The sequence below is a fragment of the Hirundo rustica genome, chromosome 6 (genome assembly GCF_015227805.2).
Source record: "Hirundo rustica isolate bHirRus1 chromosome 6, bHirRus1.pri.v3, whole genome shotgun sequence".
In the NCBI taxonomy this organism is placed as follows: Eukaryota; Metazoa; Chordata; class Aves; order Passeriformes; family Hirundinidae; genus Hirundo; species Hirundo rustica.
In genome coordinates, this window is record NC_053455.1 from 28,660,155 (window position 1) to 28,679,883 (window position 19,729).

A 19,729-nucleotide genomic window follows, 5' to 3' on the forward strand; every position below is an offset into this window, starting at 1 on the left:
AAGGCAAGCTTGAACACCGGCAGCTTGAACACAAGGCAAGAAATTTAATAATGTTTATTATGACAACAATTTCAGATGAGATCTGCAGCAAAACATCACGTAACAAACACTCAGCCTCAAGGGGCAGGTATGGCATGATACGGTGTACTTGCTCTTCAATCTGTATTGAAGTGTTCCATTTGTATTTGTATTGCAGCATGCCTACTTTTGGGGACTTCCATTCATATCAGAAAGCCCCTAAAAAGAGGAATGAAGGTGGAACCTGCCAAATCTTTCACTACAGTGCTTAGTAAACAAGACAAGAAAAATCACAATATAGTTCAGACACTAATCTGTCTCTATGATTTCTCTTTCTCTATCACATATTTTAACAGAAGCCACAGTTCTACCTAAGGAGTCCTGTCTGTAGTTTTTCTTGAACCACTGACTCCAAGATGTTACTTTTCCTCACCTTATACAGGGAAGAGGTTAGTTCATTAGCAAGTTAAACAGCCCTGGGCTTCACCTTGTTCAGAGGCTGTTGTTAAATAACACAGAACTTGCTTTCTGGGAAAACCTACACTCCCAGACAAAAGGAAATAATGTACTCACTGCTTTGAGGCAGGGGGAGGGAAGCCCATGAGACAGCTGATGAGCACCTAAACATATTCTGCTACTCAGCAGCAGTCCCTGTGCCAAACCTCAGTTCAAGGAAATACTTGGGGAGAAGGAAATGAACAGGAGGTCACACTCTTGGTGACAACCTGTCTGTAAGGACAGAAAATGCCCACTTGTCCTTCAAGAAACAGGCCCCTTTCAAAACCAACTCTCCAGGGAACATCATAGTGCATCTTCATTGCTTTGTATGCTCTTCCAGGCTCTAGCTCTCCTGCTGCAGCACTTCCTGACTGATAAAACCCAAACTCAAGGCAAGAAAAATTATAAAAAAACCTGTGAATAGCAGCCAGATGTCATTTATATTCACAACTATAAAAGTGTCTTAAAAATACTGTCTTCAGTAAAAAATATAAAGATATTTTATCCCTTATTTCTATCAAAAACCCTGGGAAATTACAAGTTCTGTTTCCAACAAGAGATGGAAAAACACTTAAGCATGTACATCCTTTAGGAACAATGCCATCAATGGTCTAGTGGATTTATTTAACTTTTAAAATCAGTCTTAAAAAATTATAATCAAACCTTCAACACTGAGCTTACAATGAAAAATAAATATAGGCACATCTCTGTGTCATGTAGGTTCACCTCTTTCATCCCCTGACTGTAGAGGCTTTGTTAAAAGACAACATGAGAAGTCACATTGAGTTCTCAGCCACAGCCACCAAGAAACCATCTCTCTGATCACAAAGTAACTTGAGTTGATTCCTGGGTTTGGTCACCGCTGCACAAATACAAAAAGTGTCTCTGCGTCCAAAGAAAAGCTGCTCTGAGATACAATCAAGGTGCTTAAAAGACTTTTGAATTGGAGGTCCATTTGCTGAAGTAAATCCTTCAGTAGAGTCACCACGGCAAAATGTCCATGACAGGAAGCCCAGTGCAGGTTTTGCACAAAGTGACCTCTTATCTTCAGTATGCTCCCAGCAACGAGCTCCCAATCCTTTCAGAAACACTGAAAATTCCATTTGCATCTTCATTAGTAATTTTTGTCCACAGAGTCCACCTCTGCTAACTTTGTGTGGTCACAGTAGCTGGAGATTGTCTGGTCAGCTCACAAGAGTTAGTCCTGGGCTCCTCCACCTGACGTTCTGATACAAATACTCGGGACAGCCTTTTCAGGTCTTTTACGAAATCCTGTGACAAATGGATACAAACCAGAGAACCCTTAGGAATGCAAACAAAAGAGACTGACTTCATTTGTCCATAAAGAGCTTTACATGGTTGAACATGTTGATAGTTTTCCAGTGCAAAAACCTAGGTGACCTAATGACCTACAGAATTGACTGCAATGATGAATGCCTGCAGACATGCTCCATCTCCCCTCTGATCCCCACACCCTTCTCAGACAAGATGGCTGCCAAAAGTTTAATGGTTTAAAACAGCTCCAACATACTGTTGGAGCAAATGGACGGTATTCCAGGCTCACCAGCCTTGGAATGCTACCCATTTTAAGCAAGGCATTTGGGTGGATTCCTACATTTTGATTGCGGACAGAAGAGTGAGACTTCTCTAGAACAACCCAACTGCTCTCAGATTCTGGTGGTAGGAAGCACAGGGATTTAAGTGCAAAGCTGTTCAGTTGAGACCCTTCCCAACACGTCATTCTCAGCTGGAAGGCAGCAAGCACACTCAGGCTAGAACTGAGAGCTGGTGACTGAGCCAGCTGGTCTCTAAACTGGTTTACAATTTTCCTGGAAATGTTTCCACTGCACGGGCAGTGTTAGATTCACACAAGTTACAGCTTTCAGACAAACACTAGCAACAGAAACAAGCTTGTTGGAAACCGGTCCTTCCTTTGCATTAGGCAGGAACAACAGATGGGAAGGTTATGAGCCTTAGCTATATGAAACAAATGCAAGGATTGTCTGTTTCTATAGCTTTACTTTTTATTTCACTTATTGTTCATGCATATCTAATTACTTACTGAGGGCCAAGGGAGCTCTTCAAGGCTATGCAGGCAACTCTGGATTTCACTAGTTCTCATTAGTTCATGTTCTATAAGACCACGAAGCAAGAAGAGGAACAAATCCCACTGCACAAGAGAAGGAAGTATCAACAACTTAAAAGGAAATGGATTGTGTGCTTGTTTCTTTATGCATATATAATTCACACTTTCCTTTTTGGATCAGAACATGGAGAAAAGGAGCAAGTACATTATCTACCTGCATGTGATAATGAGAACAAGAGCAACATCTAAAACGAATGAACAGAATTCCTTTTAGTTCATACATTGATTGTATCCTACCATAAAGTCTCAAAATTCTCAGTTTATAAACATGCCAAGAATTTAATTCCTGCCCGATCAAGAACAGCGTGAAAAATTATTTCTTTGATTTCGGAAATAAGCTGGGTTTTGCCTGCAACTAAAATAGGGTGGTTTCCGGCTTTCTTTGGGGTGCTTGTAACACCAACACGCATGCAGAAATGCAAGCTGATAAAAGACGCAAGAACGCAACCGATGGCAGTCACACGTCTCCGGTCCTTGCAACACCCCGGGCCAAACGGGCCGTTTTGCCATCGGCTCCTAAGCGAAACCGCGCCTTCCCGCGAGCCCGCAGGCGGGCACCAAGCCCTGAGGAGCTGCACACGTGCCTCCCTTTAGTGCCCTGCAGAAGCAAGGCCAGCCAGGGCGGCCACACCCCGCTGGCCTCAGCGGCGAGCGCTGCGGGCCGGCAGAACTCCCCGCCAGCGCCAGCCTGCTCCGCGCGTCGGAACGAGCTTTACCTCCCGCTGCTCAGCCTCTGCAAGATACCCGACGTTCTTCTTGCTGAAGATCAGCTGCACAGGCACAGACGTCCCAAAGTCCTCCTTCCAGATGGAGAACAGCAGTTTGAGGAGGCCACAGGCGGGATTGTTCTTTACACGCAGCCTCTCAGGGCTCTTCTCTGGGGATTTGATCCCAAGGCTCAGAGGAACACGATCTGAAACTAAGAAAAGGATGAAAAATGAACTCCTATAGCTGCGTTATTTCCTTTTATAGTCACGGTTCAGCAGCACACTTAGGGAGTACAAACCAGTGAACCTAAGAGGACTGGAGTTTGGAAATACGCAAAATTATGAGCTTTGAAACTAGACAGACAGTATGACGTAGGAAGAGATTTATATTCCTCGGACAAAGAACACCAATTGGTTGGAATATAGCCCCAAGTCTTGAAAGTCAGCCTAATATTTAGTCAAAGAGAACCGAGGCGTTACTGCAAAGGAGAGAAGAGTAACACAGTTTCACATTTAAGTCTATAGCCAGACTGAAGAGTTGTCCATAGTTTGGACTACAGGCAAAGTTACACGACTTTACCCAAGTGAAAGTAAAGTGAACACCGCACTGTTCATTACTGCAGATGAACATAAACAGAAGTAAGATACCAGTTCTTCCTTGGTACAGCCTAAAGGAACAGGACAGGTTGACACTTCTGCCCTCAGAATAAATTTCACAATATTCATATGTGAACTGCCTTCTGAAAAAACAAATTATGTATAAAACTTCTAAAGCTGGTTCTAAACCCACCAAATTAGAAGGCTGCCCATGAAGAAAACACCTGTGTTGAGATCACAAGTTCCTGCTCAGAGAAAAATTGCATTTACACATCAGAGCAAGAGAAAAAAACAAACTGGAAATGTTCACAGGAATCATAAAACACAGAAAATTAGTTACTTCCATTATTTTCATTAAAAAGCCATAAAAACATAATTTAATGGAAAAGGCCCTTGCTTTTAGTAGAAGGCCCAAACTCAGCCACAATATTTCAGAGGCAGAAATACTGGAAAACATATCCCAAATTTAACTGAAGGTGTCAATAAATAAAAAACAGCAGAGATGTGCTGTTCATCAGAGGGATGGTTAGTCACTGTACAATTCTGTTTTGCAGAATATAAGAGGGAATAAGAGCACCCAGCCAAATTGACAGAAAAAAATCTGCAGAATCAGTGACCCCAAAAACAATGAAATATCCACGAGCTCTAAACACTTAAATCTCCAACCTCAAGGATCTAAGAGAACTCTAATAACAGATTTCAGCCTTAAATCATAACTCACCCAGCAAAGATGCCAACTCAACTGTGCACTTGGCCAGCTGCTGCTCCGATGTGGGACACATGAACTGGAAAACACACAAAAAAGTTACTTTTTTTTTCTCCATACAGCAGACTGGATGAAACAGGGCTTCACAAGCAATAAAAATATCTGAGGAGAGCAGGCAATTTACAGCAAGGAACACAGAGCTGTAATGGGGAGACCACTAAAGGCTGAAAGACAAAAAGGTCATACATGAAAAGGGGATTCACAAAGGCAAACTGAAGTAACAAGCAGATCTACGCAGTACAGAAAAAATGCAGCGCAACATTGCCACGTCTGAGCTCAAATAAAAACCCCTCAACTGTGAGGCAAGGCAAACTAAAAAGTTTACAGGTATCAAGACAGCCCAAAGTGATTCAAAGGGGGGTTTTGTTGCTTTCTAACACCTTTTACCTTTCTGCATCGAAGTGTCTGGCTCAACCTTCCCAGCAAGCATTCCAGCCACACGCAGTCAACCACTTCACCCTCCTCCCGTGGGCCCACAGCAACACAGAGCACATCCTTGATGAGAAAGACAACAGTAACACACACATTAGTATCCTGCTCTTCCACAAACAGACCCTTGGACCTGTGACAGAGCAGTTCATAAACTGTTCTTGGGTCCTCATAAAAACCCGTACCTAAGTCAGCATACACATTTCATAAGACAGATTAAAGCTGATTTTTCACAACTTTACCGAAATCTCATTTTCTAGCACAGTTCTCACTAAGGTTATGAAGTAAGATTCAATGATGGTAACAAATTCATTTTCTTTAAAAATACAAGCACTGAAAGCTCTAGGTAAATTTGACAGCGCAAGCAAGCAAGTTCAGGGTAGAAGTGCCACAGAAATCCAGAGCCCTCTTACATTGTCAGGGAAGCTTCAGTGCCAATGCAGAAGTTTCCTAACACAACTTACCCTCCTTTTTTTATTTTAGCACAAGCAAGAAAGCATTAAAGGATGTGAACTCATTTTCACACAACTGCTGGGAAAGCAGTGACAGTGACAGCCAGCATTACTTGTCTGTCAAGCAGACAAGCAGCAGCAAAAAACATAGACAGACTACATAGCGGTAAAAAAGTGAGGTGTTCAGAATTCTTTTCCTTATGGGGTACACAGGTTAAATAATTGCAAAATTGTACACAATACCATGGTGTCTGCACTGTGGCTTCTGTCCTACTCATATCAAAAAGACCACTCTGCCATGCTACCAGAAATCCTTTATTTGAGATAGCAGGGGCTGAAAAAAAACTGAGAACTTTCCACCGTGCTTCCAGAGCACTCCCCGCAGCCACCCCCTTAGAACCAGAACATTCTCTTAAAAAAACCCCAAACAAACAAACAAAACCCCACAAAACAATAAAAACAAACCACAAAAACACCAATGTGAAAAACAGAAAGGCAAGCCAGGAAGTGAACAGTGTGTACCTTAATCTCATTGATGATCTGGGAGGGAAATGGAGCACAGTGCTGACAGCCTGGAGGACAGTCCCTCCTCAACTCGAGAGCATCCTCGCCTGGCAACGGAAATCCTGGGACTTTCAGCATTCTGTTGAAGGTCGCCTTCACTTCCCTTTTGATGAGTGCTACAGAGAACAGAGAAATCCTGTCCGCTTCAGTTTTTGTCTCCGCTGAAGCAAAGAATCATTTCCAAATACTCTTAGCCTCTCATTCCAAGGGCCACAGCGAATAAGACAAAAAGACAGTTTACATTTTCAACCCCCTCTCTCTGACCTCCCGCTGTATTTAATGTGAGGCTTATGTGGAGAGGGTGTTCTAACCCCCAGCTGTAGACGGCAGCCACCCATCACTGCAGGTACCACTGGCAACTCATCTCACTTCCCATAAAACTACTTCCATGGGTTTAACAAACACAGTCACTAAGCCAGAAGGCAATGCCAAAGTAGAAAGCTGATTCAGTGTGATCATACCAGTTCAACCACTGGTGCCCATAAAAGCCATATATCTTCTACCAAAATACATTTTGATCAGCATCCAAAACACACTAAACTCCTGTGGCTGCAAATGGCACTCGGACATTTCTCCGCAGGCTTTTGGCACAACCTCCTCAAAAAATGGGTTTTCAGAGACTGAAGAGTTGCCAGAACTGTATTACAGAATGAAAGGACTACATTTGCCTTCAGCCTGCAGAACAATACACCCAGTCCAAAAAGTGTTTGTTTTACAGGAGATTTCAGAAGCACTTTGTACATGTGAACCATAAGGTAGCTTGAGAGAGCAGTTGTCTGCATACACTGGAAGTGCTAAGACAACTTCAGAGGACATTTCCAGAAGCACTTCCACAGCATTTACTCTCACCATCCTACAAGACTCCATAACTAAAAATCACTACCATGGGCCAAGCCCAAAAGATCCCCAAAGAAGGTTCTTAGAGCGAGAAATCATTCCTGTTATTCCTGAACAAAGAGGGACAGAGCAACCGCATGCTTTCCACTAAAAGAAAAACAAATAGGACCAAGTACTTTATAACACTGTCTGTCCCTTGATCTCAGAAAAGAGTACAACGCACAGGTCAGAAGCCCCAGCTGAAGGCAAAAAGACTCACCTGCAATGTTGGCAGAGAGCCAGCCACAGGCTCTCTCGGTAGCCAGTTCCACCGCAATGTTTTCTGCACTACTTAAAACCTTTACAGGGAGGATAACAAATGATAGGAGATTACTATCAGCCACAGCACTGCAGTCTGAAAATTCGGAAGTCTAGAGGAAAAAAAGCTTAATTTTGGCATGCAACAATTAAACAGAGCACCACCACCTCTATGGAAACTGCTGGTTTGAGCAATACAACTGACCCATTTTGATTTTCCAAACCTCATCAACTCTTGTGGAAGCTGATGCTAAAACAAATGCACTATCATTGCAAGATAAATGCAACTAATATAACATTCTAGCCTCATTAGTCAGCTATGAGCTGGAGTATCACTTTACCCAGAATATGCAAGGCAGCCCAGTAGAAGTGACTCTCCTTAGCTATCTCTCAGTCCTCCCATGAGAGCATCAATAGATTCATTTGACCTGAGCTATTAAGGGATAAGTGAAGCAGCAATGGAAAAATGGTAATGATCCAGACCTAAAGTCAAGGCCTTTGGTAAGTTTTAGGGAAAATACATACTGCTGCAGATGTCTCTTCTGGCAACAACACCCTCACTGCCTCAGGACCTTTTTTTTTGCAGAATCTGCAAGAAAAGGAAGAAAGTGTGTCACAGGATTAGTCTAAGTTCTTGGACTCAGAGGTTCATTATGTAGCAATGCAATAAATCAGACTAAAAGACAAAGACAAGGAAAGGGCAATTACAAGCAACTAAGCTGCAATATCAATTTCCCAAAGAGTGGAAATACAATAGCTGCAGTGGATGTCTGTTTGGAGCTGGATGCAGAGGGACACACAGCACCTTTATTCCTTCTTACAAACACAGCATTAACTGGCTGGAGGCACAGCAGACACTCACCATAAGAAGAGCAGAGGGCATGGTTTATAATTACCAGAACCTGAGCATGGCAGGCCAAGCTAAATTAGGCTTATAGATTCTGCGGTAAGAAGAGATGGGAAGGCACAAGTTTAAGTAACTTTTCCTCCTTACTCTCTGCCTTTGATGAGTGCCTGGGCCCCTTCCTCATATAGATGAGTGCACACCTCCTCAAGCAGTTTGTCATGATTAACATCCTCCTCCTTCACTTTATCTTGCAACATGGCTTCAGCCCTTTGAACTAGCTCTGCTACCAGTGTTGCCCTGCAACAAAACCAAGAACAATCAGGCAGACTGAAATCAATACAAGAAACAGTGCACACTAACTGTACCCAGCTCTTCTCCCCAGTTTAGGGACATACTCATCTCAAATGCAATAAGTCACTCTGCTAAAAACAAATCAGTTGTGCTGCATTTAGAACTGTATCATCTCCTTGTTCTGTATGTATGGAAGAAAACAGCAATAAAGACACCAAAGCAGTTCTAAGACTCGAGACTCAAAAGCCTTCAGGTTTCACTAAAAACTTACTTGGTTACAGGTCTCTTTCTGGCAGCAATACCCTTGTACGCTCAACTGATAGAGCTCAGAAGTTCAAAGATGTCAGCAGCAACCCACTGCAAGCACCATTCCTTAGGGGCTGATAACATTTAATGGCTTCAGCAAGCATTACAACAGAACAGTGCAAACTCTGAGCAAGCTCATGAGCTGGAGGGCAGGGCTGCCACAGGAGGGCTGTGAAAAGAGGAACAAATGGGCTGACTGTGCACCTCTACAGGCTGGAGTCTACTGGCTACAGAGCAGCTCTGCAGAAAGGACCTGGGGTTCTCACAACACAAGGTAGGTGAGTTAGGAGTGTCCAAACACAGCCAACCTTATACTGGGCTGACAATAGCAACAGTGCAGCCAGCAAGTCAAGGGAAGTTAGTGCTTCCCTCATCACTGTGAGGCTGCATCTGGAGTAGTGTGTCCAGCTTTGGGATCTCAGGACAAGAAAGCCATTGACAATTTGAGTAACTGCAGGAGAAAAGAAAAAATAATTAAAATAGCTGGGATACTGGAGCACACACCTACAAGGGGGGTCAGCTTCCCCTAGCCTGGAGACGAGAAAAAGCTGAAGGGAGAGGGAAAACTTACAGTGAAGACAGAACAAGACTTCCAGGAAGTACACTGCTAAAGATTGATAGGAATATGCACAAGCTGGAACAATGGATACTCTGACAGGACATAAGGAAACGTTTTTCATAAACCCTGGGAAAATTAAGCATTAGAACATGGTAGAGAGGTAGGCTGACTCCTCATCCTTAAGAGATGGAAACTTTTCCAACTGGAAAAGGTGCCAATAAACCTGATCTAACCTGAAAGCTGGGCCTACTTTAAGCAGGAGTTTGGATCAAGTGACCTGCAGAGGTCATTTCTGATAGGAAATTTTCCTGTCATTAGCAAAAATGTTCTGAACAGGCTATAAAGCCTCAACGCTGCACAACATTCCTACAAAAATTGTCCCAAAAGTTGTATCCCCCTCCTCTCTACATCTCTTCACAATTCCCCTCTACAACAGCAGATGTTGCTGGTCACAATCCTACACAGCCTTGGTGTTCTGCTACACAGCACATCCCCAGGGAAGCTTCTTTCCCTCATACACACAAGATTAAAGGATCAACTCTTTGCCTAATTCTAACGTAAAGTTACCTCTTAAGGCACAGGACAGGTGACCAGCACTTACTTGATGTGCTTAACACAGTTGGATCCCACCCTCTCTGCCACAAATTCCACTGTTCTCCGTAGGGAAGGAGGCTGGTTGTGGAAGAAGGCCTGTTCCAAATCTACCTGCTCAAGAGAAAGCGCTACAGTTGATCAGAGCACCCCACCCAGACGCTCCTCTCACCAGCACAGGAATGCACAGAGCTACCACCTGCAGATGGACCAAAAGACATTGACTAGAACTTTCTGCTACTGTAGCATTCATCATCCCAATGTTACTCCCTGGTTCATTCTAAGCATTTTACCCAAAGCTCATTCTCAGGGTTTCTGAAGCTACACAAGACCTGTAAAGGGAATGGGAGAGTTCTGACAGTGTCTACGAGCAGTGAGTCACCAAACAGGGCTCGTTTTGGGAAGAACAAGCCCTTTTAATTACAGGCTGGTAATCCTGTAGGCTCCTATGCAGGTCCTTCTTACAGTGGAAAGCATGGCTACAATCTAACCAAAACAAAGCATGAGAAACAAACCAACGCTTAATGTTAAGGAAGAGGGAAATAGATAAATAAGATTAGTTGTTCCGACCGCAAGAATGTTTACTGAGGTTATCTGGACTTCAGCACCCACACCATATCCCAGCCGTGTGACTGTAGCAGAAAAACAGGGAGTGAAGATGCCTGACTGTTAAACACAAGATTTCCCTGCCATCTAGGTCCACTCTTTCCCTGGCATTAAGAGGCCACTGTGTAACCCTACACTCTCACAAGCAAATTTCTCCTGCCCCTTTTCCCCTTGCGACTCCCTAAGTCCATTACCTGCAGTTTCCGCTGTGTGACAGAAGCCTTGGGTGCCAAGGACTCTGCAGCTGTGGGAGTGATTTTCCTTATAAAACCACCATTTTTCCCTCCACTACCAGCCACAAAAGAGGCAAGTAGTTTACGCAGCTCACCTGTACAGGAAAACATGCAAAAGCAATCATCAACTTCATAAGCAAGGAAAAAAAAAAATCAATATCAGAACTCAAGAAAGGGATTTTCACTTTTCCAGTCCTGTTCCCAGAGCAGATTCTCTCAGCTTCTACAAAACCAGAAGCTTCAGTAAACCAGAGGAGCATCCCACACATACGACTGGCAGGGCACAGCAAGGCTCTGAAAAGAGGAAGCTTCTGAAAAGCCCCCCAGCACGTGGGACTTGTTCAGAAGGATGAGAGAGCAGTTATTCTTATGCATTCCTTTTTAGTGTGGCAAGCAAGAACCACAAAGTCTACAAGGACAACAAGGCAAGCAGTTACACAAAATTCCAAGAGTTTTGAGCCAATACTGGGGGAAAAGCTGGACAACCTATTCACCCCTAGAAGGTTTTGGTTTATTTTAAACATACACTTTTCCTACTAAGTCCCAAGAAGAAGAGCATCACCTTCCCATCTGGGACTCTATTGTCTACAGAGAGGAATTCTACCATTGGTAGACAGATCCCATGAAAAAGCTGTCTCAAACAACAACCTAACAAAACACCAGGGCACAAAAGGATTCTTCCCCTCTGCCTGGCAGCAGAAATATGCTCAAGGATCAGGACATTCCTCATAGTACATACACCTCCTCCTATACCTAGGATGGAAAAGTTGTGTTGTTATAATGCTTCCTTACAGCTTGTGAGGGGTGGCTTTCCCTGTCCCTCTGGACTCAAGCTCTGTGGGTCAACTATCCTGACTGTGTAACCTCCCTCCCCCACCTTCACCAGATACTATCCACAGCTCCAGAAGCTCCTGCAATACAGCTTCTTATCAAGGTTCTTGCATACACAACTGAGACCTTAAGCTATGAGGACAAGTAAGAAAGGTAATTCAAGGACCCACAGTACCAAACAACAAACATAAACAACTGACTAAATAAAAGTAAAGACATACTAATATATTTTATTTATATAGCAAAAGTAAGTAAAATACTCACTAAGATAGGGACAGCAGGTATAAAGTAACTGCTGATCCACCAAGGGTACAAAGTCCTGGTGAGAAAACGAAGGAAATGCTGAAAGGATACAGCACAAAAGAAACAGCCTTCAAGTCAGAAATCCCATACATGCGTTCACAGGCAGGTTTCAGGGCTACCTTTCCACGAAAACAATAACTGGATTCCAAATACAAAGTAAAACTATGAACTTTGCAGCCCAAGTGTTGAGTCCAGCCCTGTAACAAAGAATGAGCTGCTCTTCATTTGACTAGTGTAGCTCAGCCTTTGCCCCTGATCACTATCAAAGCCCAACTGAAAGCTGAGTTAAAGAAGTGAACCAGGACTCTTGCCCCAGCTTCTACTCATAAGGGAGAAACCTTTCCATGGAGGAAAACAAATGCTGTGCATTACACCTCCACAAGTGCCTTCATTCAGACCCACTGGAACACCACACGGTGTGAAATGTCACCTCAGCATCAACACAGCACAGGCAGGGCTGTGGGAGGATCAGCAATTTCAGATCCCATCCACCAAGGGACTGTATCTTAGCATCCATACCCCTTTTCCATGGAATATTATCTATCCCCTTGCATGTCTAGGAATTATCTGAAACATTACACATGCCATGCACTCATCTCCTTTCCTGCTTGCTCGTACCATTTTCAGTTCAGCCACCCTTTATCACGACACTGGAAAACAGGTGACCTCACAAACAGCAGCCTTGCCCTTACAGTCCCATCTTTCTATTTCTGTTCACCATTACTTTTGCTTATTTCTGGGAAGAGCTACAGTTCTATCAGCTCACCTTGCAGGAAAACAGCATCTGATCCTCCAGCATAACTTGGCACCTGTTCTGCAAATTATTGCAGCAGGTGAGATGGCTCCTGCCTGACAGAAAACCCAGAGCTGTAACACAGAGTTCACAACCCATAACACAGATGCACTGCAATTGAGGCACTTGGACAAACTGGGCATCACATCCACTGGTCTCCACAGGCTCAGTGCAGCTGCCCTGAAGCCAAGTTCCTGATAAATCTTACAACTCCTGAGGAAGTGGTAGGTCCATCTTCACCCATTCAGAGGTCATGCTGCTGCATTAACTCACCAAAGCCTGAGCAGATGTCACAGTATCCAGAATAAATCTCTCCTGCCTGTCATCAGTAGTAAAAAACAACTCTTCAGGGACTGATGGAATCTGAAACAGAAAATCCAACAGCTGCAACCCGAAAAGTAACTTCCACCATTTCTGATAACAGACCCTGCCACCCACAAAAGAGAGTCCCCAGCAGTAAGGATCCTCTTGCCCTGAGGAGAGCTTTCCATAAAATGAAAGACTTCTTTTGATCACAGTAACAAAATCCACCTTCCTTATGCTCCCCATACAGCATCTTCCACATTTCCAACAGGTTCCTGCTAAGTAATTACCTTGCTTCCAACTGGAGGCACAAAAGAATTTTAAAAGTTCATTATACACCGTCTCTCTATCTAATAAATTCCTCTGTAATTCAAGGCTGACAGCTAGCACACCATCTTTGTGACAGGAGCTTCCAGTTCTAACAGGAATCAGCTCTCAATTTCTTACAAGGTTGCAGATTAGTAAGTAAAGAATATGTTTCAGATGCAAATAGAATTCCCGTTGGAAAAAAAATTGCTGCTTCACCCAATTCCACTGAAGGAAGATAATTCTCCACTAAAATACAGTTATTCTTTAAACACCACACCAGTGTAAAAAAAGAAAAAGCACGATAACAAAAAACAAACTACTGTATTGAATTGTTTTAATTCATTTCAATACTATTTTGTAGAGTTTTGTGCCCTGTTTTTTCTTTAGAGAAGAGTTACATGCACACAGGAGACTCTACCTGAAAAAGCCAACCCAGAACTGCAAGGATCAGCAGCTTGTTCAGGAAACTCATCTCCTTGTCTTCAGAAAGGACCATTAACCTGCCATGCAGCAGAAGCAGTAAGAGAGAGTGTCAGTTTTCAGCAGGTCAATTTTCATTAAGGAAAACATTTCCAAGCCATTCATTTACTAATTACACTATCTATCACCATGAACACATCCCTTGCGTGTCTGTTTAAAGAGAGAGCAAGCTCTACTTTTTCATATGTACCTCCATAACATCCTGTCTTAAGTTTACACTAGACAAGCCATTCTCTAGAATGTGCTTCAAATTTTCCTCATGTATGTAGGAAAAAACCCTAGAAAGTTATTTAGGCATTGGAAGCCTCGTAATTTTAAAGCTCAAAATTCAAGCTGCAGCTGTAGAGTGATCAAGTGGGATTTAAAGACTTTATTTACTTAATAAAGAACAGATATTTGAATCAAGTATTAATCCCCAAGTTTAAAGTATTAATCCCCAAGTTTAGGCAGTGTTCTTTTTGCAGCTTTATGTAAGATAAAAAGTATGCATGACTTGCACCACACACAAAAAAAAAAAAAAAAAAAAAAAAAAATCACTGAAAAGTTCTTTACAGATATAGTTTCCCAGGCTCTTACCTGTATACTTGCAGCAAGAGACCAAACACTTTCCTGTAATAATCAAGGAAAGGAGCAATATGATCCACAAGGGAAAGGTACTCCACAATCCAAGGAATAGTGAGGATAGAACGTTGATCCCGAATAGCTTGTCTCAGAAGCTTTAATATATCCAGTACAGGCAGGGTCTTAAAGGACACGAGAAGTTGAATCAGTGGCTTGAAGTTATTTTTTGATACTTAGAGGAAAACTTTTATCTATATCTTGACTTTTCTTTCTAGGATTTCATCCTCTGTACTGGTGATTCCTGGCTAACGAAAACACTTCTTTGCACATGACCAGAGGTAAAAACCAAACTATGACTGCAACCAAAGGTCCCACTGGGACTCTCAAAAGCAAGGCTAAAATCTTGACTATGTACAAAGTGGAGTCAAGGTTTAATGCTTCCATTCAGTGACACACTGCTGGGAGATGGGTGCAAAACTACCACAACCAGTCCTGGTAGCTGGATTTTACGCTATGAATACAAGTTGTCTTAGCTAGGTGAAAGTTTTGGTATGACAGACCCAGATTAGCAGGAATAACAGAAGACTGAGTACCTTACCGTTGCTGCATTGCTCCCTCCCACAGATTCTTTTTTCCTTCGTTCCCATCCCCAGAATATGCAGCAGGGACACAGACCCATCATCCCAAGAACCACTCTGGGCTCACTTTGAAAGTGCACAACTACCAACAATGCTCCTTGGGCTAGAAAAAAGTGCCTGTCAAGCAAAAGGCAGTGCTCGGTTTCTCACTTGGTTTCTTAGCGCCAGTGCGGAATCCTGCAAGTCTCTGGTCGGCTGCTCCGCAGTGCGATAGGGCAGGAAAACAAGAAACCCCAGGAACTTGGCGAGGAGTCGCAGACTCAACAGGGCCACGGTGAAACGCTTCTTCTCATCCTGAAATGAAGAAAAGCAAGCTGAGGCAATGCCACCCTACACTGGGAAAAGCAAATGCCTACACTAAACTTCTACTCCCTTCATGTGAAAGGGCCACACAGCTTCATCGCTGCTTTTAATAAAGGTAAGTTTCCAAAATACATATTATCAAGTATTTTAAACTGCTTCTGTATCCATTGCTTCACTTCTTCACAGGGAGGAATTATTCAAGAGCTTTCTAAAACAAGCACAGCTCAATCATATCTTCACAGCTTTGGAGTGAATGAGAGGCGGAGCTGATCTCACACTGCCTCCCTTATAGCATTAACCCTCTGCAAGTCTCCAGGAACCTTTGGCTGCTTTTGGCTAACAGACAATAAGCTGTGACACCTCTGATATGCCGACTTGAGAGAAGAAACAACTGTACAGCTATGAACAGGGATAGCTACAAATTCAATGTAATTAAAATCTTTCTATATAGAAAAATAACAAGGAACTTATTGCAACGGGGTGCCACAACTGGACTTGGTTATTTCATTGATCCAACACAGGTTGTAACAACCTAAAAAGGAGGCTTTCAGTTTCACAACTACTGTGCACTCATGGCAGCTCCATGGAGCACCCTGAAGTATGCAAGTAAGTGGCAAGGGGCTCAGACAAATAAGCAAATTGCAGAGTTATGACAAAACCAAATGAAGAAGCTTTTGTCCGGTAAGTACAGCGGTGGAAGCTCCAAGCAACTCACAATCAAGCCAGTTAATTGTTTGACTACTGGAAAAGCTCAGAGAAACTCCTGACAGCTGTGTTTGCACAAAGCAAGCCTACCTGCTCCTCCATATCTGCTTCCCCATCACTGTGCTCGTGCTCCACCAGAGTAAGGCCATTCAGTTCAAGTATCTTCAGGCACAGACTATCCATCAGGTGCTGGTTGAACTGGTAACTTCAGCAAAAGATGATGATGAGTCAGACTGGGCTGAAAACAGCAGTAAAACCTCAACTAACACACTGCAAAATTTTAAGCTTGTCTTGCGAGTTGTAACAAGCGCCAGCAGACATACAACATAACAGACTGACAGACAAGAAAGCAAGAGAGAAGACTTAGGACTGGCTGACCACCTTCATTTCCACTCTTCTTTTGTACTTTTTCAGAGATGCTATGTAACAAGTCTCAGCATAAGGACAATAAAAGTGATCTGCCAAAGGAGGAATCTATAAAATAACTGAATTCAAGATTAAAATCTCCCAGAGATAACAATTCCCCCGTGCTGTGAATTGTGAAAAACTCAATAAACAAAACCATTAACGTGGCTTCATCCTGTACACCTTGGCTTCAAGCACTATCACACAAGAAGCATTTGTCCAGTCCAGTGTCCTTGCTAGGTAGCACTGCATGCCTTGGCACTAGGAAATACTGACAGCTCCAAGAAAATATTGTGGGTTTATAGAAGAGAAATCATTACCACATAAACTGGTACCACTCTTTCTGGATAACTCTCTGCTGCAAGAGAAATATGCTGGTGCTTCCACTGCCCACGCATTTCACAGAGGGAACAGCAGGCACCAAGCAAGCACAGGCCACTCACCTTCCAGCACTGAGGATGAAGTCCCTGAAGAATTGTTGGCACCCTGGGAATGAAGGGGGTGGACAAGGTCCTCTGATGCTCTGAGGAACAACAAATCTTTCCTGCAGCCTCTTCAGACGGCTCAGATTATCAGAACCCAGCATATTAAGGACATCCTGGTCCGGAGTGTCTCCCCAGCTTGCACCACCACCGACAGGACCTTTGCACATCTTTAGGAGACAGAAAGAGTAGCAAGGTGGAATATTTGTAACAAGGCATCACTTCACTTCATCTCTCACCCAGCATATTATCCCTTCCTCACAAGACTGTTTTTGGAGTAATCCAAGCATGACCTCTCCTGGTGCCCTACACAGAACAACTCTTCCCCGCGCCAAAACATGCTACCCACCTTGGCCATAAACAGCCTAGAGGTCTTAAGAGATGGCATTGCAATCCTACACATCTAACTAGGGCCTATCTAGCAGGCTACATGTGGATGTGTGGAGAGAATACCTATGACTCTCCTGCTCTTCATGAACCACTCAGTAGTTCAGTGTCTCTCTCCACTCACTCAGTAGCTTAGTTCAGTCTCCAAGGCTCACGATGCTGCACTACACATTCCCAGAGCAGGTTTTCCTGGAACTTCCAGAGAGTTAAATAAAATTTAAAAATTAATGTCTGCCTCAAACACACAGGTAAAACTCAAGACTCAAACAATTACTGAAGTGCAGAACTGTTCAGAAGGGGCCTCTTAGATCATCTAATTCAACCTTCTTGTGCAGTCAGGGTCAGTCTCCTGACCTGCCAGTGAACACCACTGAGAAAAATCTCACTCCCTCTGCTTCATTCCCTCCCAGCAGGTATTTATAACAGTGCTAAGAACCTGGAGCCTTCTCTTCTCCAAGCCGAATTCTCACAGCTCTCAGCTTCTCAAGCATTAATCATTTACATGGCCCTGAGCTGGACTTGCTCTGGTAAGTCTGTATCTTTCTCTCCTTCTGCTGGTGGGCCCAAGACTGGACACAGCACTCCAAACATAACCTAGCAAATTCTGAGCAACAGGCAAAGTTGACTGCATATTCCTACATCTAAGTCATGACAATTTTAATGAGAGAGATCAAAATAAAAAGCAACATTTAGAAATGTTGATCAAGTGAGCAAGGCTCTTTTATTCCAAATGGAGCTTCCTCACCTCTCCAAGGGAGGGAACATCTTGCTACACTTCTCTGACTTTAAACAGGCCTTGATACAGGTGCTCAGTCTGGGTTCATTTCTACAAGAGTATCATAATGCACACAAGATTCTGCAAATCACTTTCCAGACAGACACACTGGCCCCATTGAAGACACCCAGTTACCAGTTTGGATCTTTGGCCACCCTTGTGAAATCCTGCAGCCTTCCTTAGAAGGCACAGATACAAAGGAAGAAAATAAACAAAGGAGGACTAATTAAATACTACTGATGCAACTACATTAATCTTACCTTTTTCCCACAATTTCCATGAACACACCCAAACAGTCAGACAGGACACTGATGCAAACTCAGACTCGACACTAGAGGAATTTACAACATTCCAACAGCTTGCAACTTCCTGGCAATGCGTGTGGGCCAAGACTCAGAGTGAGGTTTTGGGACTGCTTTGCTCTCCAAAAGGAGCCCACCAATAGGCCAGGCATCTACAGATAATACAGTGAATCTTCTCCTTCATTTCTTTACTTACAATGAAGTCAGATGATGCTTGAAATTGGCCAAAACCCCCCCTCTAAATTACAACAGCAATATTGTACCAAAACCAGCCTGTTGAGTGTTACACAGAAGAACCAGAGATTTTTTTGTACTCATGCTGCTAACAAATGTACCTGGGAACCTCTGCACTTGACAAATGTCAAAATACATCCCTAAAATTTCCAGGAACTATAACTATACTAAAATGAGAAGGCTGAAGTAAATAGCCATGAAGAATGAATGCTTACAGCTCATGATGTTCTCACTGTGCCTTGTTCCTGATTTAAAGAGACTTCATTGGTAATTTATCACTGATTATTTCTGAAGAAGGAAAGAAATTCCCATCCTGAAAACTTGTCTCTCCCCAAAAAAAGTTTCAACAGGAAAATCTCAAAAAAGCTTACAAGACCATGGCTTGTTTTCTCAGGCCAAGGAAGGATCAAATCAGCTTTGATGCATACAGTCATTAAACAACCCAAGTCATTTACCTGGATAAGCTGCTTTTGAAAGAGCCTGGCAAAATGGCTGTGGTTGCAGGTTGCAGATAGGTGAGCCATCATGGCCCTGTGAAGGAAAACATTATAAAATTCTGACTGGAACTTTGTGGTACAAAAAACAGTGTTCTAACCTCAAACTATACCAAAAAGCATAAAGCCCTACTTTTAAGAAAGCAATCTCCAAAGGCCATTGAAAAAAAAAGCAGTATCTTTATAACCCGGTTTCCTAAGCACTGAGCCCCACCTGCTGCTGACATGGAAACAAAAATTCTCCCTGAGCACCTGCAGAGTAAACACAGCTCTAAAGATAAAAAGAATCTCTTCCTTTCCTTAAATAATGCTGTTATTTAGAAAAAAGAATAAACTCATTCCACTGCCACTCTTCCCTGCCCAGAACAGTAAGCTGAGAGTTCACACATATGGGAGTAAGAAAATAGCAACAGTGCTACTTCTGATGCCCCAAAATTTCTCATTTTAAGCCTCAGCCTTGTTTTGCTCTTGTGGTGAAAAGCCACCTACATACATGTCACTTGAGTAGGCTGATGGTTGAGACTAACACAGAAACCCACAAGGCAACTGCTTTCAATGCTCTCATAGTTTCTTTATGTATACTGCACTTTGATAAAGCAATAAATGGATAAAACAGTCTGCTTTCCACAGAAAGAGACACAGTTGTCTTGTTTTCAGAGCCAATGCACTAGACCCTCTGA

General features: G+C 43.0%; 1 protein-coding gene across 1 annotated transcript in view; it reads right to left on the bottom strand.

Annotated features, from left to right (window-relative positions):
• Positions 1 to 88: 88 nt before the first annotated feature.
• Positions 89 to 19,729, bottom strand: part of CDAN1 (codanin 1) — a 31,529-nt gene continuing 11,888 nt past the window's right edge. The window contains exons 10-28 of the mRNA XM_040067836.2: positions 19,011 to 19,086; positions 16,819 to 17,027; positions 16,061 to 16,175; positions 15,113 to 15,256; positions 14,340 to 14,506; positions 13,702 to 13,783; positions 12,945 to 13,034; positions 11,840 to 11,894; positions 10,706 to 10,839; positions 9,916 to 10,019; positions 8,306 to 8,455; positions 7,837 to 7,900; positions 7,274 to 7,352; positions 6,136 to 6,293; positions 5,120 to 5,227; positions 4,688 to 4,751; positions 3,379 to 3,581; positions 2,579 to 2,686; positions 89 to 1,788 (exon numbers count right to left, since the gene is read on the bottom strand). Of these exons, the coding sequence (XP_039923770.1) occupies positions 1,663 to 1,788; positions 2,579 to 2,686; positions 3,379 to 3,581; positions 4,688 to 4,751; positions 5,120 to 5,227; positions 6,136 to 6,293; positions 7,274 to 7,352; positions 7,837 to 7,900; positions 8,306 to 8,455; positions 9,916 to 10,019; positions 10,706 to 10,839; positions 11,840 to 11,894; positions 12,945 to 13,034; positions 13,702 to 13,783; positions 14,340 to 14,506; positions 15,113 to 15,256; positions 16,061 to 16,175; positions 16,819 to 17,027; positions 19,011 to 19,086 (2,236 nt within the window). The 3' untranslated portion in view covers positions 89 to 1,662. The remainder of the gene's footprint in view (positions 1,789 to 2,578; positions 2,687 to 3,378; positions 3,582 to 4,687; positions 4,752 to 5,119; positions 5,228 to 6,135; positions 6,294 to 7,273; positions 7,353 to 7,836; positions 7,901 to 8,305; positions 8,456 to 9,915; positions 10,020 to 10,705; positions 10,840 to 11,839; positions 11,895 to 12,944; positions 13,035 to 13,701; positions 13,784 to 14,339; positions 14,507 to 15,112; positions 15,257 to 16,060; positions 16,176 to 16,818; positions 17,028 to 19,010; positions 19,087 to 19,729) is intronic.